General features: G+C 37.4%; 1 protein-coding gene across 8 annotated transcripts in view; it reads left to right on the plus strand.

The window, feature by feature from the left end:
• The window catches only part of Mtus2 (microtubule associated scaffold protein 2), a 716,842-nt gene that overhangs the window by 271,096 nt on the left and 418,033 nt on the right, over positions 1–27,713 (plus strand). For all 8 annotated transcript variants that reach the window (XM_087199504.1, XM_087199503.1, XM_087199498.1 and 5 more), the window contains one exon: positions 258–498. In XM_087199504.1, the coding sequence (XP_087055630.1) occupies positions 258–498 (241 nt within the window). The remainder of the gene's footprint in view (positions 1–257; positions 499–27,713) is intronic.

Consider the following 27,713-nt stretch of genomic DNA (forward strand, 5'->3'; position numbering starts at 1 on the left):
AAAATCTTACAGAGTTCTTTTTTCTCCAGTGGAAATGTAGGTTCATATAGCATGCTAGGAGTGGAAGGGACCTAAGAGATCATCCAGTTGTGTTTCAATTAGAGATGAGGACACTGGGTCCAGAGACAGTAAGTGATCTGTGATCAAGGAACTCATTGGAGACAGAATGGCTGTTGTTTGAATTTGGATCTCCTGACCCTGTTTAGTCTCTACTATGCTGTGAAGTTCCTAATTGAGCTTCTGGTCATTTATTATAGGTGACAGACCACTCTGGAAAAGAAGAATTTTGTTCTCCTCCCTATACACATTATGAAGTCCCTCCAACTTTCTATCGATCAGCCATGCTCCTTAAGCCCCAGCTGGGATTGGGTGCAATGTCCAGACTACCATCTGCAAAGAGCAGGATTCTGATTGCAAGTCAGCGGTCTTCAGCAAGCACCATCCATCCACCAGCACCCATCACAACAGCGACAAGTCTCTACGCTTCTGATCCTTCAGGTAATGGGTCCAATGATTGCTGCCTTTTTCTTGCTGCACATTGAAGTATTAATCATGTAAAATGTTGTAACTGTCTAAAACATAAATACCTCATCTCTTAAAAGAAGCCTTTTCTTGTTCCTCCATCTGTCTGTAGATATAAATATTGAGAAAACTCATCTGTCTGCAACATCATCCTCTATGTCACCTTTACAATGGTGGCTTTTGTTATCACCTCCTGGCTTCTTAGGGTTTTTCTCTCTCTAAAAACTCTGTAGATCAGGGTTCAGAAGACCTTTTCTGCCAAAGGCCAGATAGTAACTACTTCACAGTTTATGGGTCATAGTTATCTATGTCATAAATCCTTGAAGCTGACATTTATAGCCTGAAGGCCATTTTAGTCTGAAAGTAGCAGTAGGCTGCCTGTGAGTGAACAGGTGCATTTCAGTATAACTTAGTTTTCAAAAATAGGTGGGGGCTGGATCACCAGCCCTTGAGCTATAGTTTGGCAGAGGGATATTCCCAGGGCGTCACAGTGATCTTATTGGCTTTTCATCTGTTCATCTATCTGGAGCACCTCACATTTGCTTGCAGAGTGGCTCTGCTGCTTTTCCCGGCCCTCTGCTCCTGTTGTGCAGTGGTGGCCACGGTCATCCCTGAGGTTCTCTGCACTTCTGCTGTCTCTTTCCTCCTTTCCCTATTCCCATGGTTTCCTTGAAGACTAATATATTATTTTATCACAGAAATAATACATATTCATTATAAAAAAAATTGAATATAGACAAATATGGCAAAGGTAGACCAATATGATAAAATTCTGAATATAGGCAAATATGAAGAAGAAACAAATTATACTTGCAATTTTAACATCCAGCTGGTGTTAATACTGTGGAATATCTTCTTCTAATGTATTCTTATGCATTTTTCAATAATTGAAATGACACTAAATGCTAATTTTGGTTTTTTTCACAAATGTCATATTGTACGAATTTCCTATGTGATCAGAGTGTTTAAGAAATATTTTAAAGAGTATAATATTCTTTCTATTTTGTTCATGTAAAAATTTATTCAATAAATTTTAGATATTTATGCTCTGGAAGTTGTGGATTTAGGACTTTATTGTGAATAAAACTGAGCAGCTGCCTTTCTGCAGTATACAGTCTAATCAATGGGATAGGTAATATAATGTAGGCACAAAGATGAACATATCATTGTAAATCTAATAAATGTTATGGAAGCATGGAAGTCAGTGCTTTGAGAAGTTGTTACCAGAAGAGTCTTATGGGTCGACAGAGGTGCTTCCAGGACAGCCTCTTAGAGAAAACAGGAAAAACAGGTGGCTGTGGGGAGTAGTATCAGAGTTTATTTACCCATTTTCCATTTACTTCCAATTGGGTTCTGCTTATTTTACATTACTTTAGATAATGTGGCAGTTTGCATTTTTGCATATAATTATATCTTTATTCATATTTCCATAGGATAAATTATTTGAAGTTAATTATTGGATAAAGGCATAATATTTTTCAGACTAACTAATTTTCTAGGGGACTTCTAATGATTGTTTTTGTGCTAGTGTTTCTTGAGTGTGCTATTTTCTTGCCATTTCTTTGCCTATATTGAGCATTAACATTACTATCATTACTTTCCTTTTATTATTGCTGGGGACAAATATCTTTCATGTTTGCCATTATGTTACTTTGTGAATTGTCATTTACTTGGGTAATTCTTGATGGTCTTAATGATTGCTTTTTTAGTAAGCAGATTACTTGATGGTTCCCATGATATGTACACATTTGATGGGGTTTTTTATTGTCGGAGCTGGTACAAGTCAGTTTAATTACTCAGTAGTGGTGACTGAGGGACAGAGGGACTGTTACCAGGAGGAACTGTTATTCCAGGAGTGGGGACAAAGCAGTAAAAACAGAAAAATCTTTGTCCTGGTGTAATTTAAATTTTAGAATGTAAGGCAAACTTTTTCTTAAAAAATAACTAAATACATCATTTTGGGGGAGAAATAAACAGTACTGAAGAAAATGAAACATTGGAGAAGGGGAATAGGAGGTGTTGGACAAGAAGGAGAGCGGTTACAAGTTTGGACTGAGTGGTTGGGAAAGGTTTTCCTGAGAAGGTGACCTTTAAACTAATCCAGAAAGGAAGTGGGGGCACATGGAGTTCTGCGGTATTGCATTCCAGGCAAAGAGAAGAGCCAGTGCAAAGGCCCTGAGGTAGCAAAAAGGACAAGGAAGTGGCACAGAGTGGAGAAGAGAGTGGCAGAGGAGGAGAGTAAGAGGAAGTTTGTTTTGGGAGTGGGGGGTTGCATGGGCCTTTACTGCCACTATGTGGTTTTAACTCTTATTAAAAGTAAGAAACAAAGCCATTGGAGGGTTTGGAGCTATGGTGGCATGATCTAACTTTTGTTTAAGTGGGATCTCTCTGACTCCCTTGTTGAGAACAGATTATAAGAACACAAAAGCAAGGTCAGGAGATAATTCGGGAATCCAGGTGAGAGGGCAGGGTACTGGACCATGCAGTGGTGGAAGACTGAGAAGGTAGAGCAAAAAGGAGTTCCTCACACTAGACGTGGGCTAGGAGAGAAGAGTAATAGAAGAGGATGACAGAGTTTTAGGCTTGGTCCACAAGAAGAATGGAGGGCCATGTAGAGAGGCAGGAGTGCCTCTGGCCATCTGTGAGACAGTGGTGGTGAATGTATGGCATGTGTGTTATTTGATTTTCTTTTAAGGCAAAAGATGCAAATGCATGAGTTTCTTTTTTTAAACTAAAACCTCAGTATTCAGGTTTAATTGCAGTGTTGGCACTTTGTGATAAGTGGGTTTGGGGTTGCAGTTTGGCATTTGTCTCTGAAAGGTTCACCACTGCTGCTATAGGATGAAGCCTTTGATCTCTGGGACTAGTGTTTGGAAATCAAGACCTGGATGGAGATATAAAAGTGCTAGGCACCAGCAGGTAGGAAGTATTTAAAGCCATGATGCTCTCCTTTGCTGGGATGCCAGTGCTCTCCAACACCACTGCACCTTTATTATTAAGCTATAAACTGGATGTGAACCTGAATTTTGTGCTTTTGAAATAGTATGATGTAACACTTGCAAAACTTTTTTATGCACAAATGTGGAAAAACTTCAAATCTCTAAAAATAAACTTAGTTGTGACTTGTCTTGCAATACTCAAGGTTTCAGGAATATACCACTTGCATAAAAATATCACAAATCTGTAGAGGAAGGCAGAGCTATAAGTTTCAGTGTCAAGAGTCTCTAAAATGCAAACAGCCCTATTATTTTTCTGCCAACTTCATTTGCCTAGAAAGAAACACAGGTTGAAAGAGGAATCTGTGCCTCACACACACAACTTCAGGTCATAAGGATCATCTTGGGGAGCAGCGAGTGCCTGCCAGCTTGGAACGAAGCCTGGTACCTTCCTCCATGAACCTCATGCAAAAAGCTACAGAGAAAGAGTTTGCATCATGAGAAGATGTATTGAAAAATCAGTCCCCACTTCTACACACCCACCCCTCTCTTCATCTGCATACCAGAGGCCTGGACTTTTAGGAAACCACTTTCAGTGTTTCTCTCACTTTCTCTTATATAGTCTCAAATGACAAATTTTTATGGAAACGTCCTCAATTTTATGTTATGATTCAAAGTGAGGTTCAGAGACTGAATCTCTCCCTTAAGCAGCCTCTGGAGCCCAGATGAGCCGGCCTCAATATAGACATTGAAATAACCTCATTTCAGCCAGCAGTAGAATCAGAAACTCCAGTCTTATATGTGCTTCTTACAAAAGTGAACCAATTCTTAACCACTGTAAAAATCTTATTTCCATTTTTTCTCTTCATCTCTCATAGCCTACTTTTCTGGAGTTTCTTTCTTAATCTCTGATTCTCAGAGATCTCCCAGGAATGCTCCTGTTCTTCTCCTGACACTCACCCTGGGCAGGCATCAGAATCTTTTCTACTCCCTTTCTCCTAAAGCCAGGCCCTCCAGACATAGTTTAACCAACTACCAGTCCTTCCACTCCATTCAACCATGTCCTGTGTTCACAGAGAAAAGATGGGGCAACTCTGGAGTTTCTGCCTCGTCTTGAAAAAATCTTTGAGCGTTACCATGTGTTTCTTTTTTGGACTCTCACTCAACTTATAAGGTGATATCTTCCTGTGTCTACATGTGTTCTAGGCAGAGGAAACAACATGCACAAAGGCCCTTGAGTAGGAATGAGCTTAGCATCATCAAGAACAGGCACAAAGCCAGACATAGGTAAGAGGAAGTGAGAGGTACATTGTACCCGGCTCTCTAGGCCAGCCTTGCTCTGGGACTGAGACCTGCTACTTTATTCTTCCTGACCCGGGGCCAATGAGGATGAAAGACAAAGAGACACGGAGTGAGCTTACCCTGTGGGGAGCCAGGGATTTCATGCCTCTGCTAGGCAAAAGAGCCTCGGCCCTTGACACACCTTGCTTTCATTCACGCAGACACAGGCACAAGCAATCAAAATGAGATTTATCTGGTTTCCGATATCCATTAGTACATTTTCTGGTAAACAACTCAACCTTAGCTGACTTATCTTTTCCCTCATATGCGGTCACACTTGAATGTAGCCTTTCTCCTTGGTGCTCACAGAGGAGGCCAATTAGGCCTTAATTTTCCTCTGGTCCTCAACAGTACAGAGTCGGGAGAAAGTAGGGAAGTGATTGATGGACGGATCGCATTGGGTCTGAAGCCCAGGTAAAGCATTAAATGTGATGAGACCTCTGAAATTTTAAATGTGATTGGAGTTTTTTTAATCAAGATCATCATGGGTAGTCTTTGTAGAATAGAAGAAGAGTAGAAGCACGGAGACCAGTTGGGAGCATTCAGAATTGTGTGAAAGATGGATAGTAACACTTGATAAAATAGAAATATCTGGATGTGTTAAGATATATTTTGGAAGCAGAGCCAATAGATTGGATAGTGAAGGTGGGTAATGGGGAAAGAGAAGAACCAGTTATAACTTCTAGAATTTTAGCTTGAGTAACAAGATGGATTGTAAGACCGAGGGCCTTACCAAATGCTCCGAGGAGCTGACTGCAGCGACGAACACCCGGGAAGGAACACACCAGACAAGTTGGAAAATAAAACAGACCTTTATTAGTCTGGCCAGACGGCACTCCCAAAGCAAAGTAGCTAAGAGAGGCAACTGGCTCAGAGTCCGAGGCTCTTTTATAGGGGGTTGAGGGGGAGGTTAACATGTAGATTTACGAAAAAAAGGAACAAAGGTTAGTGGTCGACTGTCACGTACTGATGGTCAGCAGACATACACACTAATGGTCATGACTGTCACGTACTGATGGTCAGCAGACACATTGATGGATTGTTCTACAGGTAGTGGGCCTGGGAACATTCGTTCTCTGGACAAACAAGGGGTTGAGCAATTTTACTTAGGCACTCTGTTTCGTTACAGATTCTATTATCCCAGAACTAACAAGCACATTTTAACCATTAATTTACAAGTACAATAGAGGCTAGGGGAATAATTGATTTTGGAATCATGCAGTCCCACAGGATGATGATGCCATTGATTAAAATAGGCTGACTAGGGGAAAAGGAAAGACCATGGCTTGGAGGAAACACAAAGTTCTGTTTGGAAAATTCTGATGGAGTTTTCACATGCTGCATATATGATCTATAATTCTAGGAGAAGTCAGGACTAGAGATTGAATTTTGGGGTTCACTAGATGCTAATGGGGGAATGCAGCTAGATAAAGGAAACATCCCAGGATAGGCGCCTACACCATTTCGACACCTAGATATCTAGCAAAGAAGACTATAAAGGAGAAGGCAGTGCAGACGGGGGCAAATCAGAAGACTGATGTCTTCTAGACAGCTGTCTAGAAGCTACAAGAAGAAAATATCCGAAAAATACAAAGAGAGGTTAATAATTTTGAATCCCACTGAGAGTACTGGGTAGTTTAAGAGCAGAGAAGGGGTCTATGAATTTGGCAGCATGGAAACTGTTATCTTTACAAGACCAGTTTAAATGGAGTAATGGGGACAATGCTTCATTTTCCAGATGGAAGGAAGTTGACACCAACTGTAGTCAGTCCAAGCTTGGGGGATAATTAGAGGCAAATAGCAAATATGACTAGATGACACTTGGTCAGTGTTCCTGGAAAATACTTATAATTTGGGATGATCAAACTAATGTGCAGATTTTTCTTGAAAGCTGCCTCTGTATTGACTGTGACCCAAACAGATACATCACCACTGTCAGCTGTACTCAAATATGTTGTGGGCCACAAAAAAATCGATTAACTTTTCAGGTAATTGACACTTCTGTCTTATCACTGTGAACATGCAAAATATTATCCTCAGTCATTTTCCTAGGTCTATTTGCTCAGCTTTTAGAAAATTAAAATAGCTGGAAAAGGAAAGTAAGGAAAGGAATAATGAATAAGTAAGGAAAATAAACCTGAACAAAATGGAAAATTGGACAAAACATCTGAATGGCTTACTGCTTACAAGATTTTTGAAGAAGAATGAAAGTTGAGAAAGCTATTGTGCTGAGCAGTGAAAGATACTTATTTTAAGGCTGAGGGAGATGAGTTACTGTGACATTCCTTTGTGAAAAGTAATGACTTGTTTTAAGGATAAGCTTGTATACAGAATAATACTTCACAATCTAAGTATAATTATAAAGATGGCAATTAATTTTAAATTGGCAGACTATTGTATAAAACAATGTTTGGTGTAATATGAAAATGACTGTATGAGAGTTCCCTTTGTTGCTTTCTGTCCCACAGATAAGGACATTTTTTAAAGGATGAAGCTCAGGATTAATATATAACTTTTAAAGATCAGAAATCTAGTTATTCATAGAAGTAGTACTAAAATGGAGTTATTAGTCATGTTATTAATCAGGATGATAGAACACTGCCTTTCAGCTGTAAATAGATGGCCCATCTCACTCTTCCCCTGGAGCAAATAGGTAGGATATAATATTGGGAGGTTTGCTAGTCAAGGCAAAACCTAGACAAATAAATATGCCTTGTACCCACACTAATGACACAGACGCTTTGCATAATTGAAAATAATTACCAATTTCAGGCAAATACTGATCATCCTTACTGATCATCCTGAATACAATCACTATATGTTTTCTTGACTGTCATATAAATGGAATCATATGGAGCATACTATTTTTTATATAATGTCTATACATGCATTTGTAGATCATTGCTTTTATTGATGAATATTCTATGAACACACACATATCACATACACACAAAGGTAAGTACTATGGTACAAAGGAAGATACTATGTTTGTATACAGGTCTTTTTTGTGGACATATAGTTTCATTTCCTTTGGACAAATACAAAGGAATGGAATTGCTGGACTATATACTGTTTGTTTAATTTTATATTAAGCTGCAAAGCTATTCTCCAAAGTGGTTTTCCTGTCTCAGATTCCTATGATTGATCTATGAGAGTTCCAGTTCCTTCATATCCTCACTAGTATCTGATATTGTTAGTCTTTTATAATAGCCATTTTAGTGATCAATCATTATAGTTTGAAGTTGCATTTCTCTAATTACTAATGACATTAAATATCTTTTTATGAATTTATTTGTGTTTATATGTCTTCTTTGGAGAAATATATTGTCATAGCCTTTGACTACTTAAAAATGTCGTGTTTTTTGTATTCACGCATAGGCACTCTTTATAAACATATAGACACAAGTTTTCATTTAGATATATCTTTTGAAAATGTATCCATCCAATGTTTTTCTTGACTTTTCATTTCTTAGCAGTGATTTTCAAAGAGCAGACATTTTATTTTGATAAAGTACAGTTTATAATGATTTTTTAGTTGTGGTTAATTATTTTTTCTTATCGAAGTAATTTACCAACCCAGAGTTTCATATTGCTTTCTGTATTTCATAGAACTTTTGCAGTTATATTTACATGTAGGCCTATGATTTATTTTGGGTCAATTTTTAGTCTGGTATGAGATAATCTATACATTGTAGAGTATGGCAGGATATAATTTGGGTGTATGGTAAATGTACTTGAAATAAATGTACCCATCATTGCTTTTCAGAATAATGTGTATATATGAACCAGTGCAAGAAAAGAACTCCAATACTAGTTGGATAGGAAAATTGAATTGTCAGATGTTTTTAACAAATGGATGATAATACTTTTTAAATAGAGAAATTTAATCAGATAAAAAAGTTGGGACTTACCTAACTTTTCTCAACTTACCTATAATTTTGTTATAAATTCTGTATATTAAAAAATTGTTATTTTTGAGTTTGACTTCCTGTGTAAACTTTCCTCTGGCGATTTTTAAAAAGCAGGACAAATTCTACCAAACTTTGAAATATAGACAATGAAATTATTAGCATATTTTGAAGAGCAAATAAACTTTATTGGAACAGTTTAAACAAGCAAAATCTGAATGATTATGACGTTAGAAATGTAGCAAAATATAAACATGTGCTCATTAATTCTGGTATAAGCCTTCTGAAGTGGCAATGTTATTTTCTCCCCTGTCACTTTTGGTTTTTGGGGGGGTACAAACACATGTAATAATTCTGAATCATCTTTTTTTTAAACTGTATATCCTTTTATTGGTACATTTTAGGTATACAATATAATCATTATTGGAAATTTACAGCTTTACATACTGTCTTGGTTCTTATTTTTCCGCTGTCCCCTGCCCCCCCTTCAACCCCTCCATCCCTCCCTATTTATAAAGACTTTGTTTCCTTTTTTTCATTTTCTCATATTAATTCCATTCTCTTCTTTCCTTTCCTCTACACCCCTCCACTTCCCCTTCCCCTTTGCCCCTTTTCTTCCTATTTCACATTATCTATTATACCTTTTAGTCCTAATTTACACTTTGTTTCTCACACGAGAGAAACTATTCAGTATTTACATACGTGTGTCCTATTTATTTTGCGTAGGAGTATCACCTCAATGTACATCCATTGAGCAATAAGTGTCTCTAATTTCTCATATTTTATAACTGAGTAGTACTCCATTTTATAAAAAAACCATATTTACTTTATCTAGTCTCCAGTTGATGGGCATTTGGGCAGTTTTAGCTATTACAAACTGTGCTGCTATGAACATGGGTGCACATATATCACTGTGGTATGATTCTTTTAATTCTTTGGGGAAGATACACAGCAGGGGAATAGTGGGGCCAAATAGGACTTCCAGTCCTAGTTCTTTGAGATATCTCCATACTGATTTCCACAGTGGTTGCACCAGTCCACACTCCCACCAGCAGTGGAGCAGGGTTCCTCTTTCCCCACAGCCCTGCCAGCATGTGTTATTGGTTGATCTCTTGATAGCACTCATTCTTTCTGGGGTGGGGTGGAATCTCAACATTGTTTTCATTTTCATCTCTCAAATGACCAGTGATGTTGAACATTTTTTCATATGTTTATTTTTCTATTTCTTTGTGTGAGAAATGTCTGTTCATTTCAGATGTCCATTTTTGGATTGGGTCTTTAAATTTGGGAGGTCTGATCTTTTTAAATTCTTTATAGATTCTATATACTATACGTTTGTCTGAGGGACCGCTGGTGAAATTTTTTTCCTACATTGTGGGTTGTCTCTTCACACTGCTAGTGCTTTCTCTTGCTGTGCAGAAGCTTTTTAGTAAGAAGAGATCCCACTTGTTGATTGTTTGTGCTAGTTCATGGGCAACTGACATTTTCTTCATAAGATCTTTTCGTACAACAGTGTCTTTAAGAGTTCTACCTAGCCTCTGTTCCAGCTGGTTCAGCGTTTCTGTTTTAATATTTAGATCTTTAATCCATTTCAATTTTAGTTGAGTGCATGGTGAGAGATATAGGTCTAGTTTTAGTCTTTGACAAGTTGAAACACAATTTCTCCACACAATTTATTAAAGAAGCTATCTTTCCTCTGGTGAGGGTGTTTGGCTCCTTTGTCAAAGATGAGGTGGCTGAGTGTGTCTGAAGTTGTTTCTGCATCTTCTAATCTGTTCCACTAGTCCTCAGTTCTGTTTCTTTGCCAGTACCATGCTGTTTTTATTACAGTAGCTTTGTAGTATAGTTTCAAATTGGGAGTTGTAATACCTTCTGCCATGTCTCTGTTACCTAGAATTGCTTTTGTTATTCTGGGTCTCTTCTTGTTCCAAATAAATTTTTGGATTGTTTGCTCAAGGTCTGTGAAGTATGCTGCTGGGATTTCAATTTGGATTGCATTGAATCTATATAGTAATTTTGGAAGTATGGCCATTTTCACTATGTTGATCCTTCTTACCCAGGAGCAAGGGATGTCTTTCCATTTTCTGATATCATCTTTAATCTATCTTTTCAGACTGCTATAGTTTTTAGAGAAGAGGTCTTTGATTTCTTTTGTTAGGTTGATTCCTAGGTATTTCAATTTTTTGAATGCTATTATGAAAGGAATTGTTTGCCCTATTTCTCAATGAGTCTGTTCATGTAGAGGAAAGCTATTAATTTTTGTATATTGACCTTGTATCCAGCTACTTTACTGAATTTGGTTGTTAAGTCGAGAAGACTTTTAGTGGAGTTCTTGGGGTCTTCTATGTAGAGTATCATGTCATCTGCAAATAATGACAATTTGACTTCTTCATTTCCTATCTTTATTCTTTTTATTTCTTTCTCTTGTCTAATTGCAATGGCTAATGTTTCCAAAACTATATTGAACAGGAGTGATGATAGTGGACATCCTTGTATTGTTCCTGATTTTAGTGTGTAGGATTTTAGTTTTTGACCATTTGGTATGATATTGACTGTTCGTTTTCCATAGATGGCTTTTATGAGATTGAGGTATAAACCATCTATTCCAATTTTTTGTAGGGTTTTTATCGTAAATGCATGTTGGATTTTGTCAAATGCTTTTTCTGCATCTATTGAGATAATCATATAGTTTTTGTCCTTGACTCTATTGATATAGTGTATTACATTGATTGATTAGTGTATATTGAGCCATCCCTACATCCTTTGGATAAATCCCACTTGGTCAGGGTGTATGATCTTCTTGATGATCTTCTGCATTCTGTTTGCCAGTATCTTATTAAGGATTTTTGCATTTATGTTCATTAGTGAGATTGGCCTATAGTTCTCTTTTTTGGTTCAGCCTTTCTCTGTGTTTGGGATCAAGATGATGCTTACTTCCAGGAATGCAATCAGGAGTATTCCTTCTCTTTCAGTTTCATTGAAGAGCTTAAACAGTAGTGGCAGTAGTTCCCCTCTAAATGTCTTGTAAAATTTGGCAGTGAAGCCATGAGGACCCGGGCTTTTCTTAGTTGGCTAGGTTTTAATCATGTTTTCAATTTCATTGATTGATATTGGGTTGTTTAGAATTTTTAGGTCTTCTTCATTCAACTTTGGTAATTCATATGCATCTAGGAATCTGTCCATTTCTTTTGTGTTTTCCATCTTATTGGCATATATGTTCTCGAAGTAGCTATTTATGGTCCTCTGGATTTCTGCTGGGTTGCTCATAATTTCATCCTTTTCATTCCTAATTGCATGGATTTGGGCCTTTTCTTTCCTTTTTCTGATAAGGTTGGCTAAGGGTTTGTCAATTTTGTTTATGCTTTCAAAGAACCAACTAGTGGCTTCATTGATTTTTTTTTTTATTGTTTACTTAGCCTCCATTACATTGATTTCTGCCCTGATCTTTGTAATTTCCTTCTTTCTGTGGTCTTTGGTTTTGTCATACTCTTCTTTGCTAGAAGCTTGAATTTCATCATCAGATTGTTTACTTGAGCTCGCTCTGTTTTTGTAATATGAGTATTCACTGCTATGAATTTCCCTCATAAGACTGCTTTCTTTGTGTCCCATAGATTCCGATATGTTGCCCATAGATTCCGATATGTTGTATTGTCATTGTCACTTAAGTGAATAAGTAATTTCTAATTTATCTTTAACTTCCTCTGTGACCCATTTGTTATTTAGAAGTGTGTTGTTCAATTTCCATGTGTTTATGAAATTCTTGTGGTTTCTTTTGCTATTGATCTCCAATTTCATCACACTATGGTCTGATAATATACAGGGGATAACTTCAATTCCTTTGCACTTACCTAAATATGTTCTATGAGCAAGTATGTGGTCTATTTTGCAGAACGTCCCATGTGCAGCTGAGAAGAGTGTATATTCTGATTTTGTGGGGTGGAACACTCTGTAAACATCTACTCAGTTCATTGTTTAAGAGTTTGAGTTCTAGTATTTCGTTGTCTATTTTTTTGTCTAGTAGATCTATCTATTTGTGACAATGGGGTATTGAGATACCCCACTCCTATTGTATTAATGCTTATATGATTTTTCATGTCTGTTAGTATTTGTTTTATATAGTTGGGTGCACTAGTGTTTGGTGCATAGACATTTATGTTTGTCATCTCTTCCTCTTGGATTGTTCTCTTTACAAGGACGTAGTGTCCTTCTTTGCCTCTCTTCATAAGTTTGGGTTTGAAATTCACTTGGTCTGCAAAGATGATAGCTACTTCTGTTTATTTTCGTGTTCCTGTTGCATGGAGTATTGTTTTCCACCTTTTAATTTTCAGGCTATGAGTTTCTTTTTGAATTAAATGTACTTCTTGTATGCAGCATATTGTTAGATCTTTCTTCTTGACCCATTCTACCAGTCTATTTCTTATTGGTGAGTTGAGACCATTAACATTGATTGTTATAACTGATACGTATTGAGTTATCATTGTCATGACTTTTTCTTTTTCTGGGATTCTCCCCATTTGCTTTTAATTTCTTGTTGTGTATGATGGATTCATTCTGCTGGGCTTGCCGGGGTTGTGATGCTCATTTTCTTTTCCTAGCATTTTGTCTAAAATTTTTTGGAGTGTTGTTTTGTTATTCTTGAAGTTCCTATGGTGCTCTTTGTCATGAAAGTATCTTATTTTTCCATCAATTTTGAAAGATAGTTTTTCAGGGCACATCAATCTGGGTTGGAGGTTGTTTTCCTTTAGGGCTTCAAATACATCACTCCAGGCTCTTCTTGCCTTGAGGGTTTGAGTTGAGAAGTCTGCTGCGATTCTGATGGGCTTTCCTTTGTATGTGATTTGTTTCTTTTCTCTGCTTGTCTAACTTTGTTCTTCTGTTGGCTTTCTGGAACCTTAACAATTATTTGCGTATATGTAGAGTTTTTTGATCAAGGCTAGTTGGAGTCCTATGTGCCTCACTTATCTGTATGTCGTTTTTTTCCCCTAGTTGGGAAATTTTCTGCTATCACTTCTGTGAACTATTTTTTTTTATGTTATCTGCACTCTCTCCTTTTCTTAATTGACTCCAATCAGTCTTATGTTATTCTTCTTTGCATTGTCTACCAGCTGCTGGATTGATTTCTCGTGGTCCCTTACAATTGTAAAGAAAATTTTCATTTCCCGGTCACTAATTTCAATCTTATCTTCTGTATCTGAAAGTCTGTCTTCTCATTGGCTCAGTCTGCTGAATAGACATTGAATAGAGTTTTTAATCTCCTGGAAATCTGTTTGCATCTGTTTTATGGATTCCATTTGTTTCCCATGTTGGGATTCCATCATGTTCCTCAGCTCCTCTGTTTTTTTATCTGTGTCCTCTCTAGATTTATTAATCATGTCATGCACTATGGGCACAATCTCTGCTGTTATCTGAGAAATTATTTCTGATTTCATTTTTTCCAGATCTCCTTTCATTGCTAGTTCAGGGAGTCCAGATTGTTTAGCATCAGATTTTTCCATCTCATTTCCCTTTTTGGTTGCTGTAGGTGATCTGGAAGTCTGGTTCTGAGGCTTGTTTATGTGTCTTCTCATTTTGACCAGGGTGGGGGGGATGCTGGCGGTGCCCATGTGGTTCACCTCCTTTGTGGTGGGAGCAGTGGTTGGGTGGCCTGGAAGCCTCCTACTCTGCGCTGGGGGCTGTGGCATGTTAATCCAGAAGCCTCTTCTGTGCTGGGAGCTGTGGCACATTGACCCTGAGGCCTCCTCTGTGCTGGGAGCTGTGTCAAGATGACCCAGAAGCCTCCTCTGAGCTGCGAGCTGTGGCTCGCCCACTCAAAAGCCGCCTCTGTGCTGGAGGCTGTGACATGTTGACCCGGAAGCCTCCTCTGTGCTAGGAGCTATGGCATGGCTACCTGGAAGCCTCCTCTGTGCTGCAAGCTGTCACCTGGTGACCCAGAAGCCTCCTCTGTGCTGGGAGCTGTCCTGAATCATCTTATTTGTATAATAATACTAGTTTCAATGTGTAACATATTAAATAGCTATTGAGGATATTCGTGTGAAATCCTTTGAGTAAACCCTGAAAGCAGCAGGACATTCTGAACTTCTTCATATTTTAGCAGAGCTCAGTATTAGAAATAATGTGGTCTAGGAATGCATTGACTCATTCAGGAAACCTGGTTCTAGCACCATCTCTGCAGTTATTATAGGAAAAAGAATGCGAGGGGGCAGCTTATCCTGGATTGGAAAATGCCTGAGGCTTTCTATAGCAGCTGGGCCTGGAAGAATACATAGGATGATTATGGAGAAAGAACGAGCTCCATGTAGGAAGAACATGATAGAGACAGGAGAGTTTGTGGCTTCTTTAGGAAATGGGTACCAGTTTTTTTGGTGGATGGTGAGCATGTGGATTGGGTGTTACTGGAAACAAAACCAGATGGATAAGTTAGGGCCAGATTGTGTGTGTGTGTTAGGGAATTGAAAACCTTTAGATTTTTAAATAAAAATTAACATAATTATGTATTTTGAAGAGATTATTAATGATGTAGATAATGTCAGGGAGCCCATTGAGGAACGTACTACCATAGTATGAACATAAGATAATAATATATTTTATTATTATTTAGCTTTCCAGGCTGAGAAAACATAAAGGTGGAATATATACCTGTTAAAGAGAGAAGCCATCAACCAATGAGGATCCCTTCCAGGAATCACTCACTGGATTACTGGGAGATGTTTTAAAGGACTGGATGTGGTAGTGGACAGTTATTAACTCATGCAGAGTTTGGGGTTCCTGAGGTACATTTAGATATCAATTTCTAAAATGACAAAAAAAAGCCTGAAGCAATGATATAAATGTGGGGCCATTACTCCAGAGATGTGAGTTGAAGCCAGGAGAATGGATGAGCAGATTCAGAGAAAGAAATGAAGGGTAGAATAATGAGATGTTTAAGAGAGGAGCTTTACATCCACATTTAAGGGACAACTGAAGAGAAAAGTCAGCAAGAGATGGGGAGAGGGGGTGAAGAAACACCAGGAAAATACAGTGTATATGTCTAAGGAAGAAGGAGTTTCCAAAGTAGAAAACGGTCAAAATGTTCTCACAGGAGAAAACAAGCAAAAAATACAAAGGCTGTTGGGATTGGAAATTAGGCAGCAGTTTGTGGCCTAGTTTTGAATGAGCAGTTTTAGTAAAATGTGGGGGTGGAAGTCACATATTAGTAGGTTGAGAAGTGAATGAAAAGGGAGGAATTAGAAGCAATGAGAATAGATTGCTGTTTCTAAAAGTGTGTTGATAGAGAAAAGAGCCACGGGTGCTACTGAAGGGGAAGCCGGGCTAGATTTTGTTTTGATTTTTAGAGTGTGGTGGATGGGTGGGTGAGATTGGAAATGATTTCAAATATGCGATAGACAGTGACCTGTGAAGAGAGGTTGATGACAAGTGTGGCAGTGATAACTGTTAGGGTTCCCTAGAGGATCCTCTGAATATTGGGTTCAAGATCATTCTTTAAAATCATGATACACAGTATATTGTCTATTGTTATAGAATTTTGTTTTAGGTAGAAGAGTGCTTTTTATATTTTAATATCTACTTGTATTACATTAAAATTTTAGAAATCTTACATTAAAATAAAAGAGAAATCTTGGGAGATAAGTGGAATACTGATTCTTCCAAGACAAAGAATGGGAAGTATTAATGAAAAACACAGTGGGAAAAGTGTTGATTCCTGTGTTGAGAATGAGAGAAATGTATTGGCATCTTATATATGCCACTTCACTATGCCATCTACCAATGAAAATTAAACCAGGTGGCAAAATATGCCCATAAAACAAACTGGTGAATTACTGGAATAATAAAAATAAAATGGACTAATTACAATTCCTTTGGCATGTAAGGATACCAGATGACCTTGGGACTTATCTTGGAAGCTGCAAGAGAACTATTCAATATATCCCTGATGTTTGTCTTAGAACATATCTCCAGCTTTTTTTGGTACCAGGGATTGATCTCAGGACCTTGCGCTTACGAGGCAGGCACGGTGCCACTGAGCTACATCCCTTGCCAGTCTTAGAATATATCTCAATGTTTCTAATTTCTCCCTACTGTTGAAATGGATATTGGTCATGGCTATATTTTTATTTTTGCATTGACCAAACAAAGTTGTTTAACCTTTGGCTTACTTTCACTGCAACTGAGCCTGTCTAACGATGGCTTAGAGCAGAGCTGGTGAACCTTTTAGAGACTAAGTGCCAAACTGCAATCAAAAACTCACTTATTTATTGTGAAGGGCCAACACTGCAATTAAACCGGAATACTAAGGCTTTGGTTTAGAAAATACAACTTTATATTAACATCTTTTGTCCTTTTTTAACCATTTTTACTTTATATTAGAAAAACAATAGGCATTTGTTTTCATTTACAAATATAAACACATAAATATTGAAGTTTTTCTTCAAATTACACGTGCACAACCACCCCCCATCTCCCAGATTGATAGGAACTGCACATTGTGATTAGAAATTAATGAAATAAGTAAACATTGTTTAAAACATATTTCTCTTTTTTAAATAAAATTTTAAACAATTGGAATATTAGCATAGCTCATTATGTGTTTCACCAATTCCTTATAACAGAACATTTAATCTTGTTTGGAAGATCATTGCAACAGTTCCAAATAGGAGGCCTGACAATGCCATGGAAGGGTTTTTGCTTTCTCCCTGGAATGGGTGGTATTAATAATTTGCAGTGTAGAGCAAAGAATATCAAAGTTTCTGAATTCTTTTCCCAAAAGTAAACTGTAGTTTTTCTGAAAACAAATAGCATTGTTATTACTGGCTTCAGGGGTGCAGGAATCTCCTTCTAGAGGTAGTTTCTAGGTTCTTTCTGACCTGAACAAAGAATTGGTCAAGACAAATGCAAACAATAGCAAAGTTTTACATTTACTAAAGGTAGGAAAAGAATCAGGGTTTGCAGAGTGAAAAAAAAAAATCAATGAAGAGTATAATGCCAGCTCTACTTCAACTTCATGGTGAAGAGGCATTACTAATTCTATCTGACTTAGCTGAGGCATACGGACCTTGCACGTAGCGGATTTAACTAATTGTGTTTGCTTTTCAAAATGACAGTAAAGATGAGGATAAATAATCTGGATTTTTTTTCTCCTGTTATTTTTGGCCTTTGGTTGATGTGGACTTTCAAGATGTCTGTTGTGTTTCTTAGTATATATGAATATCTAGCACAAAGATTGTCTTTCTGATTTTATATAATGGAAGGGGAGTTGTCATGGTTTGGATCTTGAATGTCCTCTTAAGTTCCATGTGCTAAAGGTCTGATCCCCAATGTGGCACTATTGGAAGGTGATGCAACCTTTGAGAGGTAGAGGGAAGCAGAAGGCCCTTAGGTTATTGGGGGTATGCCCTTGAAGAGGATTGTGGGACTCCAGTTTCTTCCTCTTCCTTTTATCGCATTAAGGCCATGAGGTAAGCACCTTTTGTGCAACATGCTCCCTGTTATTGGCATCTGGTATGCTCACCAGAGGCCTAAAAGCAGTGGGTATACCCAGTCACAGACTAGAAACTCTAAAACTATGAACCAAACTAAATCTTTTGCCTTTATAAGTTGATTATCTTAGGTATTTTTGTATAGTAATGAGAAACTGACTAATACAGGAATGTATTCTTATCTTTATACATATCACTCCTCCTTTGTATTCTAAAATAATGACTTCCAAGTACAGCTTCAGAAGTGGTAAAGTATTGAGTGATTTGGGACTTCACACTGGAGTGAAGGGGTAGAACCCAGCAGTAAATGTGTATGGACCCGAACTGTGTCCTCAGCTTTTTTGGTCTCAGGGAATCCTTTCCTCCTTTTCCTGGTATCTCCTCCTGGGGGCCTTTACGGTTTCTGTTTGCCTTATCAAGCATGTGTAGTTTTTCTGGGACTTCTCATTCTCTCTGCATTCTACCTCTTTGGTTTACTCATTTGTTTTGTTGGAGTGCATCCATGGTTATTTCCTAGGAGAAGTTTTAAAAAAAACAGTTGCAGAGTTTTTGCATTTTTGAAACTGCTTTTTGTCCAGATGGGTGTACATGTATATGCAACTACATGTACACAGATATGCACATGTGCAACAGCATTTGTGTCAGAGAAAGGAGAGAGATTTATCTTGCTAAGCACTTTTTAAACTTTAAGGCTCTTTCTTCAGCTCTGCAAATCATCCCTTGTTAATTTCTTTTTTTCCTAGAATTTCTATTATTTGGTTTTACATCTCCTAAACTAATTACTCTTGTTGTTACCTTCTTTTTATTTTATTTTTTCATTAAGTTTATTGGTACATTTTAGATATACAATACGATGGCATTGATCATTGGGAATTTGTACCTTTACACGATGTATCTTGGTTTTTATTTTTCCCCATTCCCCTGCCTTCCCTTTAACCCCTTCACCTCTCCCTATTTACAAAGACTTTGTTTCCTTTTCTCATATTTTTTCCTTTCCCTTTCCTTTCCCCCACCCATCCCAGTTCCCTTTCCCCTTTAGACATTTTCTTCCTATCTCACATTATCTATTATACAATTTTGATCCTCATTTACACTTTGAGTATCTCATACCAGAGAAATGATTCAGTATTTAAACATATGTGTCCTATTTATTTCACTTAAGAGTATGGTCTCAGTGTGCATCCACTTAGCTATAAATGTCTCTAGTTTGTCATTCTTTATGGCTGAGTAGTACTCCATTTTATTAAAAAAACCCACATCTTTATCCAGTCTCCAATTCATGGGCAATTGGTCTATTTCCAGGTTTTAGGTCTTACAAATTGTCCTGCTATAAACATGGGTGCACATATATCGCTGTGGTATGATTCTTTTAATTCTTTGGGGAAGATACCCAGCAAGGGAATAGCTGGGTCAAATGGTACTTCTAGTCCTAGTTCTTTGAGGTATCTCCATACTGATTTCCACAGTGGTAGCACCAGCCTACATTACCACCAACAGTGGAGAAGGGTTCATTTTCCTCACAACCCTGCCAGCATTTGTTGTTGGCTGATTTCTTGATAGCTGCCATTCTTTCTGGAGTGAGCTGGAATCTCAGTATTGTTTTCATCTGCATCTCTTGAATGACCAGTGATATTGAACATGTTTTCATATGTTTCTTTGTTGCTTTTACTTCTTTGTCTGAGAAATGTCTGTTCATCTCAGATGCCCATTTTTGGATTGGGTCCTTAAATTTGGAGGTCTGATTTATATATTCTAGATAGTAGACCTTTGTTTGAGGAATAGCTGGTAAAAATTTTTTCCCAGATTGTGGATTGTCTCTTCATACTGTTGGTGGTTTCTCTTGCTGTGCAGAAACTTTTTAATAAGAAGAGATCCCATTTGTTGATTTTTTGTGCTAGTTCACATGCAACTGAGGTTTTGTTCATGAAATCTTTTCCTACGGCAATGTCTTCAAGATTTTTACCTCACCTCTCTTCCAGCCAGATTAGTGTTTCTGTTTTAATGTTTAGATCTTAAAATCCATTTTGATTTTAGTTTAGCACTTGCTGAGAGATGTAGGCCTAGTTTTAATCCTTGGCAAATTGAAACCCAATTTTTCCAGCACCATTTATTAAAGAGGCTATCTTTCCTCCAGTGAGGGTGTATTTCTTCTTTGTCAAAGATGAGGTGGGTGAGTGTGTCTGGAGTTATTTCTGCATCTTCTACTTTGTTCCACTAGTCCTCAGGTCTGTTTCTTTGCCAGTACCATGCTGTTCTAATCACTGGCAGTTTGTAGTATAGTTTCATGTTGGGTATTGTGATACCCTCTCTCATGTCCTTGTTGCCTAAAATTGCTTTTGCTATTCTAGGTCTCTTCTTGTTCTAAGTGAATTTTTGGATTGTTTTCTCAAGGTCTGTGAAGTATGCTGCTGTAATTTCAATTGGGATTGCAATTGAATCTATATAGCAGTTTTGGAAGTATGGCCATTTTCACTATATTGGTTCCTCCTACACAGGAGCAAGGAATGTCTTTCCATTTTCTGATATCCTCTTCAATCTCTTTTTTCAGAGTGCTGTAGTTTTCAGACTAGAGTTCTTTGAGTTCTTTCATTAGATTGATTCCTAGGTATTTCATTGTTTTGGAGGCTGTTGTGAAAGGGATTGTTTCCCCAGTTTCTCTCTCAGTGAGTCTGTTATATTTGTACAAGAAAGCTATTGATTTTTGAGTTTTGACCTTATACCCAGCCACTCTGCTAAATCTGTCAATTAAGTCTAGCAGTCTTTAAGCAGTTTTTTGGATCTTCTATGTAGAGTATCATGTCTTTGGAAAATAATGACAGTTTAACTTCTTCCTTTCCTATCTTTATTCTTTTTATTTCTTCCTCTTGTCTAATTGCTGTGGCTAATGTTTCCAGAACTATATTGAAGAGGAGTGGTGATAGTGGATATTCTTGTCTTTTTCCTGATTTTATTGTGAAATATTTTAGTTTTTGACCATTTAATATGATGTTGGATGTTGGTTTTTCATAGATAGCCTTAATCAGGTTGAGATAAAGACTATCTATTCTAATTTTCTATAGGGTTTTTATCATGACTGTGTGTTGGATTTTGTGAAATGCTTTTTCTACATCTATTGAGATGGTTATATGGTTTTTGTCCTTGACTCTGTTAATATACTTATTTACATTTGTTGATTTATGTATGCTGAACCATCCTTGAATCTCTGGGATGAATCCAACTTAGTCAGGGTGTATAATCTTCCAGATCATCCTCTGTATTCTGTTTGCCAGTATCTTATTGAGGATTTTTGCATCTGTGTTCATTATGGAGATTGGCCTGTAGTTCTCTTTTTCGCTTGTGTCTTTCTTTGCTTTTGGAATCAATGTAATGCTTGCTTCTAGGAATGAATTTGCGAGTATTGCTTCCCTTTCAACTTCATTAAAGAGTTTGAGAAGTAGTGGCTTTAGCTCTTCCCTAAATTTCTTGTAGAATTCAGCAGTGAAGCCATCAGGATGTGAGCTTTTCTTTGTTGGTGAATTTTTAATTACATTTTCAATTTCACTGATTGAAATTAGGGTGTTTAGAATTTTCATGTCTCCTTTGTTCAACTTTGGTAATTCATATTTGTCTAGAAATCTGTCCATTTCTTCTGTGTTTTCCATCTTACTGGCTTATAGGTTCTCGAAGTAGGTATTGATGATTCTCTGAATTTCTGTTGGATCTGTTGTGATTTCACCCTTTTCATTCCTGATTGCATAGATTTGAGCCTTTTCTTTCCTTTTCTTCATAAAATTGGCTAAGGGTTTGTCAATTTCATTTATTCTTTTGAAGAACCAACTCTTTGATTCATTGATTTTTTGGTATCATTCTCTTAGTCTCCATTGCAATGATCTCTGTTCTGATCTTTATAATTTCCTTCCTTGTATGAGTTTTGGGCTTGTGTTGCTCTTATTTTTCTAGGAGCTTGAGGTTCAGCATTAGGTTGTTTATTTGAGCTCATTCTGTTTTCCTAGTGTGAGCATTCACTGCTAATAATTTCCCTCATAAGACAGTTTTCATTGTGCCCCATAGATTCTTGTATGTTGTATTGGCATTATCATTTAATTGTAGAAGCTGTCTAATTTCTTCTCCAATTTCCTCTGTGACCCATTGGTTATTCAGGAGAGTGTTACTCAATTTGCATGTGTTTGTGAAGTTCTTGCAGTTTCTTATGCTATTGATCCCAATTTAATTCAACTATGGTCTGATTATATATAGAGGATAACTTCAGTTCCTTTTCATTTACTTAAACATGTTTTGTGAGCTAGTATGTTATCTATTTTGGAGAATGAGCCATGTGCAGCTAAAAAGAATGTGTATTCTGACTTTTTGGGGTGGAATACTCTGTAGGCATCTATTAAGTGCATTTGTTCAGAAATTTGGTTAAGTTCTAGTGTTTCATTGTTGATTTTCTGTCTAGATGATCTTTTTGTGACAGTGGGTTATTGAGGTCCCTCACTACAATTGTATTAGTTCTCATGTGATTTTTCATGTTCATTAATGTTTTATATAGGTGGGTGCAGTAGTATTTGGTGTATATATATTTGTGATTGCCATCACTTCCTCTTGGATTGTTCCCTCTACAAGGATGTAGTGACCTTCTTTGTCTCTCTTAATTAGTTTTGGTTTGAAATCTAATTTGTCTGCAAATAAGAAGATAGCTACCCCTGCTTTTTCCGGGTTCCTGTCACATGGAGAACTGTTTTTCATCCTTTAACTTTCAGTCTATGAATTTTTTTTGAACTAGGTGCATTTCTTATATACAGCATATTGTTGGATTTTGCTCCTGACTCCATTCTGCCAGTCTATTTCTTTTGATTGGCGAATTGAGGCCATTAACATTGATGGTTATAACTGATATGTATTGTTATCCTTGACATGATATTTTCCTGTTGTTGGCTCATTTATGTTTTTATTTTTCTCCTTTTCCTTTAATTTCTTATCTTGTCTGATGGCTTCACTCTGTTGGGCCTCATGGAGTTGTGACCCTCATTTTTTTCTAGGATATTGTTTAGAATTGTTTGGAGTGGTGGTTTGGTATTCATGAAGTTTCTCAGGTGTTCTTTGTCTTGGAAGTATCGTATTTCCCCATAGATTTTGAAAGATAGTTTTGCAGGATACATCAATCTAGTTTGGAGATTTTCTTTTGGACTTGAAATACTTCACTTCAGGCTCTTGTTTACTTGAGGGTTTGCATTGAGAAGTCTGCTGTGATTCTAATGGGCTTTCATTTGTATATGATTTGTTTCTTTTCTCTTACTGCTTGTAGAACTTTGTTCTTCTTTTGGCTTTCTGAAAACTTAACTATTATATGCCTATGTGTAGTTTTTTTTATCAAGGCTATTTGGAGTCCTATATGCCTTCCTTATCTGTATGTCAAATTCTTTTCCTCTGGTTGGGAAGTTTTCTTCCCTTGCTTCTGTGAACAATTTTTTTATGTCATTTGTAATTTCTATTCTTTTTTTCTTGACTCCTGTCAGTCTTATGTTATTCTTCGTTGCATCATCTAACAACTACTGGATTGATTTCTCATGGTCCCTTACTGTTTTCAAGAAATCTCTCTTTTCATGGTTACTAACCACAATCCTGTCTTCTACATCTGATATTCTGTCTTCACATTGGCTCATTCTGCTGTGAGTACTTTCAATAGAGTTTTTAATCTCCTGGATATCTGTTTATATCTGTTTCATGGATTCCATTTCTTTCCTATGTTGGGCATGATGGTTTTCATTTCTTTCCTATGCTGGGCATTCATGGCTTCCATCATGGTCCTGAGCTCATCTATTTTTTTTTATGTGTTTCTGTTCTAGAGTCTCTAATCATGTTTTTCATTCTGCTCACCACATCTGTCATTATCTGGGAAATTATTTCTGTTTTGAATTTTTCTAGAGCCTTGTTCATCTTTTTTGTTACTTCCTGTGTTATCAGTTCAGGGCGTCCAGGTGGTTGATTATCAGATTTGTCCACCTTGTTGCCCCTAGCATTTGCCTTTGGTGATCTGGAATTCTGGGTTTGCACCTTGTTTAGGTGTCTTCTCATTTTCATTTTTGTTGTTGGTGATGTTTTTGGTTTAATTCCTGGGTTGATACTTCAATATTGCTTATTGTTAGTATCTTTATTACTTGTATTTAGAACCCTTATGAAATGATTGCCTCTCAGAGGTGTCTTCCAGGTATAACTCTTTAGGTTTTGAGTGTGTAATGATTCTTAGGCAATCTTCTTTTCAGTATACCAGGAAGGACAACTGGTAGATCATTCACGATTACTTAGCCCAAGTGATACAGTCAGTATCAATAATAGCATCAAACACAGCTTAGAAAATGACAATTTGTGATAGCTATTAATCTGTGACCTTTAACCACATGAACTACATCAAAATCAAGGACCAGCCCAAAATATGTTTGTAGTAAATAAACCCTTCAATATAGCAAATTTATCCTTTAGGGCGAGGACTTAGAAGGAGTTGGGGAGGGAGGGATAGAGAGATAGAAGGAGAAGGAAAGGTTAGAAGTGAGGTTAGAGGACAGGAAAATCACACAAACTTAGGGAAGACAAGAGGAAAAGATAGTGAAGAAACAAAGAAAAGAACAGAACAAACTAATAGCAATAGGGAAGCTAGAAGCTATATTCACTTCCTGTGAAAATAAAGGGAAAGGAAAAAATAAGAGAAAAGGAAAAAATGGAAAAAAAGTCTGTGTAAATAGGGAGGGGTGGAGGGGTTGAAGGGAGGGCAGGGGAATGGGGAAAAAAAATAAGAACCAAGATACATCATGTAAAGGTACAAATTCCCGTGATGAATGTAACTGTATTGTATACCTATGATTTTTCTTTTGTTGTTGTTGTTGTTTTTTGGTACCGGGGATCAAACTTGGGACCTTGTGCTTTCGAGGCAGACGGCAGAACCACTGAGCTAAATCCCTGGCCCTAACCTAAGATGTACCAATAATCTTAATGAAAAAAAAAATGACAATCAAGAGAAGGAAAGAGAGAGAGAAAAAAATCTGAAATAGTACAGGAGGAAGAAAAAAAAGGAAGAGAAATGCAGAACAAGAAGGGAAAGAGAGAAAAAGAAGAAAAGAAAAAATAAAAGGGTCTACTTCAGGGTATGTCTGTGCTGTTGCAATAGACAAAGTGGGCAGTAGTGTGCAGATAAGACGATTAGTCTCAGCAGGCCAGCTGTAGTCCACTGAGATTCGGGCTGATATCTGGCTACAAGGCCCAAGTTGAGCTCCCTGACCTCCTACAGGATTAAATTCTGCAAGGTTCTATTGTAGGTTTCAGCTTCCCTTCCCCCGAAGTGAGTCCAGTTCCCATGGGAGGTGCTGATTCCACCAATTTACCGATCACCATGGTCCCGTGCACCTTTATTGCTGAGATTTTCACTTTCCCAGTAGGCTTCAAATTTCGAGGAGCCTCAGAGAGGTACTGTGTGTTGTTCACTTCTGTTCTACCTTCTGGAGCTCATAACCATGGCCTTTATGGCCCTAGCTGCCTCTGTAGTGCAGATCCAGATACCAGCCATGCCATGCAGTGGCCCAGGGGCATAGCCCTCCACTCCACTGTTCCAGTGTCGGGGCAAGGGAGGTGGTCCTCGTCCCTCCACACCTAGGTGCTGGGTGCTGGGGGCAGTGGGGTGTGGTGCTGGTCCCCTCACACTATGGTGCTGGGAGCTGGGGTGGTGGCAGGCGGTCCTACTTCTTACCTTCTTCTTGCTTTATACTTCCTAATGTTTTCTACATTTTAGACAATTTTACTTGACTTCATTTCTAACCTTTCTGTTGATTTTTTCCTTGATATTTTAAATTTCTAAGAATGCTTTCTGGGTTTCTCACTGCTTATTTTTTTAGCACCTTCTTCATTTTGTTGCAGTATGTCCCCGAATTTCTTTGAGGAAATAGATGATACATTTTTTTGGCATAGATTTGAATAGCATTTTATGTTAATAGCAATCTATTATCCACTTATTCGTTCAATGATTTTGATAACATTTATTTAGATTCTCTCTGTTTTATTGTTAAGACCTTCTTAAACTCTTCATGATCTTTTATTATTGAGTTGGGTGAACTTATTTATCTGTTCTACTTTTTTAGGAGTCTATTTCTTCCTGCTCTGGTGCTTGGAAGGGGTGTGGGCTAGGAGGTAAATACCTGGGTTCTGGTGTGCACTCCATGCCTAGAGAAGCAGGCAGTGGATGGGGGTGTACACAGTTCCTCCCTCACTTCTCAGCACACTTCTTGCTCCACCTTCCTTTGGTTCTTTCTTTGAGCCCCTGGCTGTCCTGGCTGGAGGTCAGTGGTTGCTTCCTCTACTGCAGCATTGCTGTTTCATCTGCTGCAGGCTGTGCTTCTCCTCTGCTCATCAGTCAGGGCCTCCATCTGTGTTTTGTGTTCCGAAAACTCTTGGACTCTCTGGCTCAGTAAGTACCTGTCTCTTTTCTTTCTGTTGTTTAGATTGAAATAGGTAAATTGTGTAATAAAAATCGAACAATAAATACTACCTGTGATTTTTAACTTCTTAAAATTAAATTGCTTTCATTTTCAAGGCATCTTTGATTAGAGAAGATAAAAAGATCTATCTTCTCTCTACCACCTTTAGCTAGTAATGGTCTCTTATTCTACATAAATCAAGTTAAAGTTGAGGTCCAGCCTCTCTTATGGTGCTGTGCAGTATTGCAAAATGAGCACATTATTGTTAAAGCATTAATAGAAAATGTTTTAATCACATTATTTGTAGAAGACATCTTAGGTCATCATATTTTAAGTTTTCTTTAAGCAAATAGAGCACTTGCTTTTATTCTTCCATTTTGAAATGCTAAAACCATTGGTTAGGAAACAGATGAGTCAACTGAATTCATTCCTAAAGATATTGTGCTTTTTGATTAGCTTTTGAGCTTCTGATGATTTCCCTGAAAATCACTAATATAAATAGGATCCAGGAGCGTTATCAGTCCACATTTTTAACATAACAGTTTAGTAGCATGAATGGAAGTAGAATCAGTTAATAGTTTACTAACTCTTCTAATTCTGAAAGATGAGCTAATACAAGGTCACCCTGAAATGGTTTCTGTATATAAGTAGTTTCTGCCCAGTAGCAAAGCCTGACATTGGCAATTTTTATAACATTTGTACCTTGTACTCATTTCCTACGTTGATAATGCTCTTTCTTGCTCTATTCCTGACCCCCACCCCCGTTTTGCAATTCCCTAATACAAAGGCTTTGATTCATTTCTATATGGGCAGTTGTTTTATTCTGGGTCCTGGTTATATGGAAAATAGAATAGAAAATAGAAAAAGAAAATATGTCACTGGATATTTGTATTTCTCTAGCTTAACAACAATCACATTAGGTAATATAATAAGACAAACAAAAATGCAAATGCAGGCATTCAGATCCTATTTATTCTAATAATCCCAAATTATTATACCTCAATATTTTAGTTTCAAGAAAGTAAACCCAAGATTTGGACCTCAATTACAAAGACACTGCTACTTATAAATGGAAGTTTGTCTGGTCTT

This window comes from Heterocephalus glaber, unplaced genomic scaffold (genome assembly GCF_053883595.1).
Source record: "Heterocephalus glaber isolate CG9 unplaced genomic scaffold, H.glaber_assembly_v1.0 deba00001720, whole genome shotgun sequence".
In the NCBI taxonomy this organism is placed as follows: Eukaryota; Metazoa; Chordata; class Mammalia; order Rodentia; family Bathyergidae; genus Heterocephalus; species Heterocephalus glaber.